Source organism: Dipodomys ordii, unplaced genomic scaffold (assembly GCF_000151885.1).
Source record: "Dipodomys ordii isolate 6190 unplaced genomic scaffold, Dord_2.0 Scaffold41, whole genome shotgun sequence".
NCBI classification, from domain to species: domain Eukaryota; kingdom Metazoa; phylum Chordata; class Mammalia; order Rodentia; family Heteromyidae; genus Dipodomys; species Dipodomys ordii.
In genome coordinates, this window is record NW_012267257.1 from 9,790,851 (window position 1) to 9,803,026 (window position 12,176).

The 12,176-nt window shown below is 37.5% G+C and overlaps 1 protein-coding gene across 2 annotated transcripts in view; it reads left to right on the forward strand.

Annotated features, from left to right (window-relative positions):
- Positions 1-12,176, forward strand: part of Fyb (FYN binding protein) — an 85,686-nt gene that overhangs the window by 41,155 nt on the left and 32,355 nt on the right. For both annotated transcript variants that reach the window (XM_013018641.1, XM_013018642.1), the window contains exons 3-4: positions 2,307-2,463; positions 11,523-11,569. In XM_013018641.1, coding sequence (XP_012874095.1) covers positions 2,307-2,463; positions 11,523-11,569 — 204 coding nt within the window. The remainder of the gene's footprint in view (positions 1-2,306; positions 2,464-11,522; positions 11,570-12,176) is intronic.

Genomic DNA, 12,176 nt, shown 5'->3' on the forward strand with positions numbered 1-12,176 from the left:
CAATTAACCACAAAAAGCTAGAAGTGGAGCTGTGTTTCAAGAGGTAGAACACTAGCCGCGAGCACAAAAAAGCTCAAGGACAATACCCATACCCGGGCCCAGAAGTTAAGCCCCAGAATACCAAACAAAAACAACCAAAAAACCCCAAACAAACAAAAACAAAAACCCCTGGAAATACATCATAGATTGCTGTAACCAATAATTATTCTACTGTGGTATGTAAGCCAATGAGCTTATTGCTCATTTTTAACAATAGTGGATTCCCTTATCTAACTTGTTCTCCATACCTACTCATTTCCCACTTTCTTTTTTTTTTCTTTTTGTTGGTCGTGGGGCTTGAACTCTGGGCCTGGGCGCTATCCCTCAGCTCTTTATCTCAAGACTAGCACTCTACCACTTGAGCCACAGCGCCACTTCCAGAGATAAGAGTCTCATGGACTTTCCTGACTGGACTGGCTTTGAACTGCGATCCTCAGCTCTCAACCTCCTGAATAGCTAGGATTGTAGGCATGAGCCACCACACCTGGCTTCCCTTCCCACTTTCTAATGACCTTGCTCCAATCCATTGTTCTGAGATTGTCTGCCTTGTTTGCACAAACCAGTGAGAACATGTAGCAGTTTAATCATGGTTTCTGATGAAAAATAATTCTTCATCTACTAAACACTATCTTGAATTTTACCTGGAAAGATATTTATTAATATTGAGAAAATTATTCCTCAGAAGCATGCATTTGTAACAAAATGTTTAAAAGCACCGAGTTGGAGGCCTCTGATTCATGCCGATAATTAGACCTACTCAGGACAAGGAGGATGGAAGCTTAAAGCCATCCCAGACAGAAAAGTTCATCCCAAAAAATAACCATCAAAAATTGGGAAAGAGGTGTAGGTCAGATGATAACGTGCCTGTTGAACAAGCAAGCAAACCGATTGAACAAGTATGAGGTACTGAGTACAACCTTCAATACCAGCAAAAATGAAAAATAAAAAGCAACAACCTACCTATTGAAAGGTATCTATTAATATTTATATTATAATTGTGTGTGTGTGTGTGTGTGTGTGTATGTGTGTGTGTGTGTGTGTACCAATCCTGGTGATTGAATGATTGATCTCAGAGCTTAGGTGCAGCCCCTGAACTTTTGTGCTCAAGGCTAGTGCTCTACCACTTGAGTCTCAGCTCCACTTCCAGCTTTTAGTGGTTAATTGCAAATGAAAATCTCACGGACTTTCTAGCCAGGGCTGGATTCAAATCATGACCTTCAGATCTCAACTTCCTGAGTAGATAAGATTATAGGTTAGAGCCACCAGAGCCCAGCTATATTATAATTTTTAATAAAGTATATGACTTACTCATAATATTAGGAAATATTAAGACCCATGACTAAAACAAAATGTAACATATTTATGATTCAAGAAAATAGAAATAGGGGCTGGGAAGGTGGCTCAGTGGTAGAGCGCTTGCCTTGCATGCCTGAGGTCCTGGGTTCGATTCCTCAGCACCATATAAGCAAAAAGAAAAAAAGCCAGAAGTGGTGCTATGGCTCAAGTGGTAGAGTGCTAACCTTGAGCTGAAGAGCTGAGGGACAGCGCCCAGGCCCAGAGTTCAGACCCCTCAACCGAACACTCCCCCCAAAAAAAAGAAAAGAAAAGAAAATAGAAATAAAAGTGTAATATCTATAAGCAGACGATAAAAACTAATATCTTTTTCTAAAGTGATTAAAAATAAACTATATTTGTAAAATCATGAAAAAGGTGATACAAAGTTGATGTAGGCTTGTTCACAAAATGTATAATATTAAAAACAAAGTTTACAAAATCAAAAAAAGATAAGAGAAAGTTTTTTTGGTTTTTGTTTTTTGTTTGTTTTTTGTTTTTTTTGGGTTCGGTCATGGGGCCTGAACTCTGGGCCTGGGCGCTGTCCCTCAGCTCTTCAGCTCAAGGCTAGTGCTCCACCACCTGAGGCACAGCGCCACTTCCGGATTTTTTTCTTTTTTCTTTTGTGGTGCTGAGGAATCAAACCCAGGGCCTCAGGCATGCAAGGCAAGCGCTTTACCACTGAGCCACCTTCCCAGCCCAAGAGAAATTATTTTAATAGTGGGAAATAAACTGTAATAATTTATCTATCTCATGAAATTGAACATTTAAAGTATCCTTTCCCCTGATACTGAAAATACTGGACTCATAAAAGCATACATCCAACTTGGGATGCATTTCAGACATTTTCATATGTAAGGATTGCATAATTGGAATGGTGGGTTTTTTCACTCTGGAGATTTGTCTGAATTCATTGTATTTGCTTTGCTTCTTAGGCACCAGCAAAGGCCAGACGCCTTACTCCACAACTTCCCTGCCACCGACTCCACCGTCCTGCTCAGCGAGCCAGCCACCACTACCACCATCCCACCCAACACAATCGCCACTTCCAACCCTACCTCCCAGAAATATTAAGCCTTCCTTTGACCCCAAGTAAGCCAAACATAATGTTACCATTTCTTTACCCATGTCATGCCACAGATTTTCAGACTATGCAGGGTATTGAGAGTTCCATGGTTAAGTTCTAGGGACATTGGGAAGGATCTGGCAGGGAGAAGGATTGGCTGAGGGGACCGCTCTCCTCCCTTTTAAATCTGAGCAACCTTTGTTAATCTATTACATATTGAGCTTCCTCTGCATTCATTTGAAGTGAGCTTTTCCTTTTTAGGACTTGAAATAAATATCCACCTTTTTCTTTTAAGTTCTGGACTTTTTTTGAGGTTAGCAATACCACCATCATCTCCACTATCACCATCACCATCATTACCAATATAATTCCCATCATCATCATCACCATTTACCTTACCATGATCGTTATCACCATCACCACTGTCACAATCTTCTACTCACTGCCTATAATGTACTGGCATTTGTGGATCTCATCTATTATCTATATATCTATTATACTATATCAAATGATATAGTATACTTATTTCACAGACCACAAAATGGAACTTTAGAAGGGCCAAGTAACCTTTAGGACCAAATGGTAGTAGACAGTAGAAATTTAAACCAAGATAAATATGTACTTCACATCACTATATTCATGGGAGTGGCCATAGATACCTGTAATCCCAGCACCTGGGAGACAGAGCCTTCACATAGTCTGAGCTACAACAGGGAGTCCTTATCTCAACTAACTGGGGGAAAAAACACTATACTAAATTGCTTCCATTGAAAAGAAATGCAAATTCCTTCAGAATTTTTTTTTGCCAGCTGTCAGAAGCCTAAGAAGAGCCTCATTCAAGCCTTTATGTATTTAAGTTTTTTAGAAATGTCAGAACTCTATGGGATGTTATGCACGGCAAATGTGTGATTTACCAGAATAGCAAGTAAGCCAGGCAAAAACAAGTAGAAGATTGAAATAGAAGGAAATCTCAAAAAGAAATATTCACACAGTACCAAGTAGGCATAGATTGTTATGGGAAGATATGCAAGGTCTTCCCTTCCACTTTCAGAAAATTGCTTTACATAATTCCCCTTTACCACAACTAAATGATATCACAACTGATAAAATACAACTTGATTTTCCTTCCTTTAAATCTTTCTACTAGATAGATGACATTAACAATAAAGATACTTACTATTCTTCTAATAGAAATTGAAATCCATCTAATTGAAATGGTTAATAAGAATAGCAGGTGACTTCTTTAAATATAGAATGATTGCAGTTTACATCAGAGGCTGACAACATACTAGCCATGGGTAGCCGTTACTATTTGTCACTTTATTAAGCTTTCCTGGTAGGGGTTGGGAGTTAAAATTAGTAATTGGAGGTTTGAGAGAAGGTTTGTGCTTACTATATTACGCACCACCTGCCTTGTACATTTGTATGAGCAGTACATCCAGGCATTTTAGTTTATTAATGCTAATGTAAAGACTAATACACTTTATGAGGTATCACTATTAAATATGAATCGAGGACATCTGACTACTAACATGTAAGGTTAAGAATTAGTTTAATGAAAATAACTAATTAGTATATGTTATTATATGTATCTAATTTTTATGTATACTATTTTCATTCACATGTAGAACATCATGGACTTTTTCTTCCTAAATTTTTTCTTTTTTTTTAATTTAATTTTATTTTTTTTGTGAACATACTGTACAGAGGGGTTACAATTACATGGGCAGGATAATGCGTACATTTCTTATCAAGCATTGCAGCCTCCTCCTTTGTTTATCCTTCACATCCCTTCCCTACCTCCCCCCTACCCCCCCCACCCAATCCTTTCCCCTCCCGCCCCCCCCACCAACGTTGTAAAGCTTGTTTTCGACATGTCTTCCTAAATTTTTTCTACCCTGATAAATTTACCCCAGTAGATTTCCATCTTAGAACTTATAAATCTTATGTAACCGTGTCCCAGCTACTAGCTTCAGTGAGGCTTCTGAAGACAGAGTAATTCTAGTGAGAAATGTTAATGAATGACTTGAACATGAATCCTGAAAACTGACAAGGCATACTATTTGATTGTAGAAATTGTGGAAAGGGTGAATACTTGGCACCATTCCCACTGTTTCAGTTTTCCACTCCACCCATGTATTTTCCCATTCACTAAAAGGACTCAGTATCAAGTAGCACCAGTGGCTGAGGTTGGGTTTTGTAAGTAACAAGAAGGTACAAACAGCAACTATATCCATACACAGGCTTCGGATGCTGTGTTCCCAAAAGCCTGAAGGGTAAAAGGGTGGGGGGTCCACCCTGCGTGTGCCTTCACTTAGTTATGAGAATGAAGTGCATGTCTTCTACTACCTCTAAAGGAAGTCTAGAGACAGTGCCAAAATTGACAGTGGAGTCTGGTCACATAGGCACCGTCTGAAGACCAGCTAGCAAAGTACCAGGGGCCCAGAACCAAAGCAGGTGTTCACCACAAGCCATGTTGTTTATATACTCTAAGTAAAACAAGGCTTTTTCTTATCAATTAGGTAATACTTGATACTAATGTATAGAACTTTATGGAACCAAATTCCTATAGACAAATCACTGGTGAACCTAAATAGTAAAGTATTCTAAAAGAAAATCAAATGCAGCTGAGTGCCAGTATCTCACACCTGTAGTCCTAGCTACTCAGATGGCTGAGATCTGAGGATCACTACTCAAAGCCAGCCCATGCAGGAAGTCTATGAGACTTTTATCCCAAATTAACCACCAAAAAGCCAGAAGTGGAGCTGGGGCTCCAATGACAGAGTGATAACCTAGAGCAAAACAGGTCGGGGACAAGGCCCCATCCCTGAGTTCAAGCCCCAGTACCAGCACACACAATTTTCCAGCTTTGCAAGGAATTCTTACAAGGTAGACAAAGTTGAAAGAGCTTAGTGGCAGCTAGAGACAAAAAAAAATCTTATTTATAAAACAGTTTTCATAAGAGAATAACAAAATTCTCCAATAACAATAAACTTAATCCCATCCCTGTTCCAACTTATTAAGGACTCCTGTTATAACTAGATTTGCCTAAACTTTTCAGTTTCAAACAATACATCTCCTTAGGAAAAAAATAAACATGCAAAAAAGTCTTGGGTGTTATATTGCTCAAATAATTTATAGCTAGAAATTTTGAAAGTTAATTATAAAATGAAGAAAAGAGAAGGTGTGAATGCTAAGAATATCTATAAACATTTTTTCCCAAAGAAGAAAGTGTCAAAGCTCTTTATCAATATGCTCAAGTTATTTCCACAATGAGGAAATATGTAGGTTAGAAAATTTCCCTAGGAAGAGAAATTAGACAAACAAACAGAGGAAATGAAAGCAAAATGGGTCTCAGTACTCAGGTTCAAAAGCTTCTGTGTTGCATGAATGTGACGGGGAATTCACAGGTTGGCCTTCAGGTAGAAAGGTGGAAGATGCAGGCAGTTCTACATTTATTTTCATCATCGCCCTTTACAAAGACTACATGGAGGTTTTTCAAGAGGGTTTTTGGCAGCCTAGAAATGTTTTTCCCTCTCTAATCAGAGGCCACTCTCAAGTCAAGATCTAATTTTTAAAAAGTATTTACTCGATAAATACAGTTTGAGTCACGCCCTGTACCTTAGTGGTCAGACACTGTTGAGAACAAACAAGAGAAGACTGTGATGGTCAATGCGTATGAAATTGTCAGAAGAAAGACCATATGGGCCTGCTAGAAAGAGCCTTAAAAAAGAATGGAAGGAGAGGAATTGGAAAGAGCTCAAATGGACACCCTTTGATGTTGTTGTTTTGTCTTGTGCCAGTATTGGGGCTTGAATTCAGGGCCTGGACACTGTCCCTTAGCTCAAAGTTGGCACTGTACCACTTAAGCCACAGCTCTACTTCTGTGTCATGGGAGATGAGTGTTCCATGGGCTTTCCTTCCCTAGCTGGTGCTAAACCCTCAGATTTCAGTTTCCTAAATAACTAAGATTACAGGCATGAGCCACCAGTGCCCAGCTAGATACTCTCCAAAGGAAAAAAGCAAAGCAACAACATGGGGCAGATAAGAGAAGTGGGATCAAGAAAATCTTATTTTAAAAGTTTAAAACAAAAGTATCAACATATTTGTAAGCTGATAGTAAAAAAAATGAAAAAATAATAATGGTAAAAAGGGAAGGACTGTTGGCACCAAGGACCAAACACAGTCTTGTAAGGGATTGGTTTCTCCAAAACCTAAATGATTGGTAAGGTTCAGAATTCTACATAGGGTGCATTCAATTCATGCATGGACTCTTGAGCTGGGCTCCAGGGAAGAATTTCAACAAATTCAGAAACTCTTTATCACCTGCTGCCTGATCTGCCTATTTCTGAAGCTGTTCCCACAAAGAATTTATAATAATCTCATTCAGGTCAGGACAGTTTGAAAGTATAGAAGAGTGGAGGCAGGAAAGAATCAGATATCATAAATAACTTCGAAAACAGTCTTTGAAGCCAATATTAAATGTATTTTTAAATTGTATTGCTTCCCCACCTAGTGGTCAAAAGATAAGTCTTTGTATTTTCTGCTATTTTTACTCAGACATGTTAAGAACTTAAGGATCAAAAAGCCAGTTTTTATCATGAGGAATATTCAAATCAGCATCTGCCAGTATAATTTCTGGGTACCATTTTTTTAAAATAAATTGTGATTTTTTAACAGCATAACGAATTCTTTGGATGAAAATTAACCAGTGGTTGAGTGTTCAGGATAGAAAACAAATTGCATGGTTAATAATAGTAATGAGACAGGAAAAGTGAGGTAATAAGAAATAATAAATGATAGGAAGTGACTAAGTTAGAAAAGGATGAATGGTTGTTCCCCTGAAGTCTCGCACACTTTAAGAAATTTGTTTGGGTAAGGATTTACCATTATATTCTTTTAATTAATTATAAATTCTAACAATTTTCCAGAACTTGAGATTGCTCTTATCAGTTGTCCATTCTTACCTATTTGGAAATCTTTGCCATAAATCATAAGATAAGCATAAAAAGGGAGAGGCCTCTTAATTTTAATTCCTGATAAAGGCAAATATAGAACTACATTTAAATGCCTCTTTCTTTCTTAAGAAGAAAGAAAGAAGAAAAAATTCTAGCAATTAAAAGCTAACTTCATGAACAGAAAGTAAATTATAAGTATCAACAGTTTTCTATCTTTAACTATCAGGAAATAGAACCTTACTAGCTTCCTAAAAATGATGATCATGATACGAAAGTAACTCCACTTTTCCTCTTTAATTCTATATGTTGTGGTTGAACAACAGAGAGCCATCAGGAAAGGGTTTCTTGAAAGAACTTATTATCCCAAATGATAAGCTTCCTTTTCTTCTCCTTTGCTCCCCTCCCCTCCCTCTAAACACACACTCGGTTTTCTGTCCTTGGTTGTGACTGGTTCCATTGTTTCTTCCTAATCTCTCTTTGCAGCTTTTCTCAGTGCATTGGGGTACTTTGAACAACTGGTGACAATTGGATCTGGGTTGAATCAGCACATTTGTAATGATCTCTTTTTCATATTTTTCTCCTTTATTCTCCACTGTCACTGCCATATTTGTACTGCCATTCTCATTCCATATTTAGAGAATATTTTAATACTATACATATTATAAATTCAGACCTACATTAGATGGCACTAAAATTTCTATGCGATAATGTTGGGTCTATGAATAAACATGTGCAAGCAAACATTGCCTGAGGTTAATAAATATTTTACATAAGAACAGGGGCATACACGATGGATGAGTGTGTTCTGCCAAAATCCTTCATTTCACAAAGGTCTTATTCATCCAAGTATTTAGGAACTACACTGGTATTTTAGATTTAAAACCCTTTTCGCAGCCGGGTGCCGGTGGCTCATGCCTGTAATCCTAGCTACTCAGGAGGCTGAGCTCTGAAGGTTGTGGTTCAAAGCCAGCCTGGGCAGGAAAATCCGTGAGACTCTTATCTCCAATAAACAGCTCAGAAAACCGGAAGTGGATCTGTGGCTCAAGTGGTAGAGCGTTAGCCTTGAGCTGAAAGAACTGAGGGACAGCGCCCAGGCTGAGTTTTCAAGCCTCGCAACAACAACAACAACAAATCCTTTTCACAAGTGAAAATAACTTTTCAGTAATAAAAGTTAGTTAAGTCTCTTGGCATTACTGTTATATCACTCATTTAAAAATCAAAGAATTTTTATGATAATCATTTTAGATGGCAATAATGATGGGACGTGAGTATAAAGGTAGGGCTATCTAGGTCATTCACTGGAGAGAGGGGTGGAAAGGAGACTGTACTTGGAATGAAGCATGATGAACTCCACCAAGTACTACTTGAGAAAAAGGGAGTAGGAGGGAAAGAAGGTTAAGGGAATTCAATAGAGAGGATAAGCTTGCTTACAGCACTGTATGTAGCTGTGGAAGTATGCTGTTTATATATACTTAATAAATAAAAGAAAACATCAAAGACCTATTATGAGAGAAATTATTCCAGTCGTTGTGTAAAAATGACAGTCGTAATAAGAAAGGGACAATCTCTTTCCTGAGAGTTTTGTAGTCTGGTTATTAGACAAGGGACCTGCAAGCTGTTACTGAGTAATTATAAAGTAGTTCAGGGTAATGGCTGTCATGGATGATGGTGTGACACACAGAAGCCACAGGGATGGGGGATAACTTCCCAGAGGAGAGTGTTTAGGAGAGGCTGGGGGAATAGGAGGGCTACAGCAGGCTACATGACAAGAAGGGTGAATTAGTCCACTGAAGGGAAGCCTAGGCTAAGCTTGCAGAAGCAGAAGACCAGAGAGTGCTCTCAATATTAATAGGTGAGATGATGATCCAAAAAGAGGAAAAATGAGAAATAAAACTGTAAATAGTAAGTGCTAATTGTATAAAACATATATGCTATGAAAACAACAATAGACTTCAGTTAGTAGACTGTCAGTTAATCTTGATATCCAAAGTATTTACATCTTTTAAACTAACACGTATTTTGTTGAAGTTAGTAATGCAAAGACCTAATTTGCTTTAAGAACTTAAGTTTCCATTGTAGGCTGGGAATATGGCTTAGTGGCCTAGCATGCATGAAGCCCTAGGTTCTATTCTTCAATACCACATACACAGAAAAAGCTGGAAGTGGCACTATGGATCAAATAACAGAGTGCTAGCCTTGAGCAAAAGAAGCTCAGGGACAGTGCCCAAGCTCTTTCAAGCCCCAGGACTGGCAAAAAAAAAGGAACTTAAGTTTCCACTCTATAACTTTTTCTACTTGTACATCTTATAATTTGATTTAAATAAGAATTATTTCCAAGAAGAATCTTTGATTAATGATTTGACAACACAAATGGCTCAGACTAAACACAAATCAATGGTTTTATCTGCAAATTTAGATAAATTATATATTGAAAATTTAAGTACATTCATCAATTTTGTAAAAGTACTTTGCAGAACAGGTTTAGGCCATCATGGAAAAGGAAGAACTTAGTTTCTGAGATGTTGATATGGAACTAGCTAAAGGACATTCAAATAAATATATGTATATATGTATGTAAATGTAGATATCGATGCATATATATATATATATTTGAAATTCAGAAGAAAGGCCTGGGATAGAAATTTCAACAGAAATCAACATTAAGATAATCTATGAAGGTGCCGGACTGTATGAAACCATTCAAGAACAGTTCTTGAGTCGAAAAAAAGAAGATACACACACACACACACACACACACACACACACTCATACCACACCACACCATAAGCCACAAAGGAAATTGTGGGACAGTGGCCAGAGAGACAAGAAGTGGGACAAGAAATTTTTTTAAAAAACAAACCAAAGAAGTTGAAGGACAAAATGACCAACACTGACAAGGGCTACCAAAGCAATGAAATGAAAGGAACTGAGAGGCATCTAGGAGATAATTAATATAATTAAGATTTTTTTAGAGTAATTAGAAGTGGCAATATCAGACAGATTATGGCCAAAGAAGAAATGAGGGAAAGGAGAGCAAGGAGAGTCGATGAGTATAGTAGAGGTTTTTTAGCCTGATTGTGGAAAAGGAGATTATTGTCTTGTAACATAGAGGATGCAGAAAGACAAAGAGAAATGTCTATTGTTAATAGCTGAGAATAACTTTATCTTTAGAGCTAAGACAAGAAGGAAGGAGAATATAAATGTCAGCACATGGAAGAAAAGGTATAGTTGAAGAAACACAATTGCTGAGAATTCAGGCGCAATTGAGAACACAGATGGGGAGAACTTTGGAAGAGAGACAGTAAGGAGTACTATAACTAAAAACAAGTTTGCAGGTTATGGGGATGTATTTTCTTAAGAGAATTCATATCCAATCATCGCTGTTTTATCAGTGAAATAATAAACAAGTCATCTGACTATAGGGAAAAAGGAAAGATCACAGATTTAGGAAAGTGTAAGGGTTTTAAATAAGTATCAAAAAGAATGATGTGATAGAAGGTTGATTAGAAGACTGGAGGGTAAAGTTGAAGATACCAATTATTTGTAATGTCCAGAGGACTAAAAAATTAGTAATTAAAAAAAATTAGTAATTTTCTCCAACAATGCCAATCAGTCTAAAAATAAGGATGGAAAATAGAGGGTTGCATAAATCATTAAGGATTTATGAGTTAGAGTATTGATTGTGCTGTTAAGAGCAATTGAAAGCCGGGTGCTGGTGGCTCACGCCTGTAATCCTAGCTACTCAGGAAGCTGAGATCTGAGAACTGCAGTTCAAAGCCAGCCTGAGCAGGAAAGTCCCTGAGACTCTTATCTCCAATAAACCACTAGAAAATGGGAAGTGGCCCTGTGGCTCAAGCAGTAGAGCACTTGCCTTGAGCTGAAGAGCACAGAGACAGCGCCCAAGCCCAGAGTTCAAGTCCCACGACCGACCAAAAAAAAAAAAAAGACCAATTGGAATTAAGGAGTTTAGAGTGAGTTTGAAGAGGAAAAAGAAAGATCAGAGGGGAGGGAGAGAGAGAGGAAGGGAAGGGAGGAGAGTTCCAACAATAATGTGTTTTATTTTCTCTTCTTCATTTTACAGTGAACCTTTATTTGTTTCAATTTCACTTTTTCTTCTTTTATTTTAGAAGCCCTGTAAATGAGGAAAATCAAGATGGCATCGTGCACTTTGATGGTAAGGGACAATCTTTTTTTTTAATCTCTGGTATCCAACTTTGAATCAATCACTCTCATAGTGTCATTAATGATAGACCCTTCTTTTTTTCTCTTGAATCTCCATGACTTGTTGCCTTACTTTTTCTCCCTTAACATGGGTTAATATTCTCATGTATTTACTGTGCCTATCATGAGCGTACATATACATAATCTACATGAACAGTATGTTATTGGCTACTCTATTTTGTGTTTCCTCATATTATTTCCTGTGAATTTTATCACTTCTATTTGGGCCTTTGAGTTTTTTGCAGTCCCTTTTAACAACATCATAGGAATCTAGATTTGTTACCTTGAATATGGAGCCAAGTTTTTCTTTGCTATACTCTCAATAGTTCATTATTTTTCACTAATTTTCAGTACCATATGGTTTCTATATGTGCGTGTATAGAATATGCATGTGTCTGTTTGATGTGTTATTAAGGTCCTTAGTCTGTTCCTGTCGTCATTCTTATACCAATAGTACGTTTTTATTATAATTGTTCTTTTTTTAATGTTATTTATTTATTTATGTTTTGTCAGTCATGGGGCTTGAACTCTGGACCTGGGCACCGTCCCTTAGCTCTTCA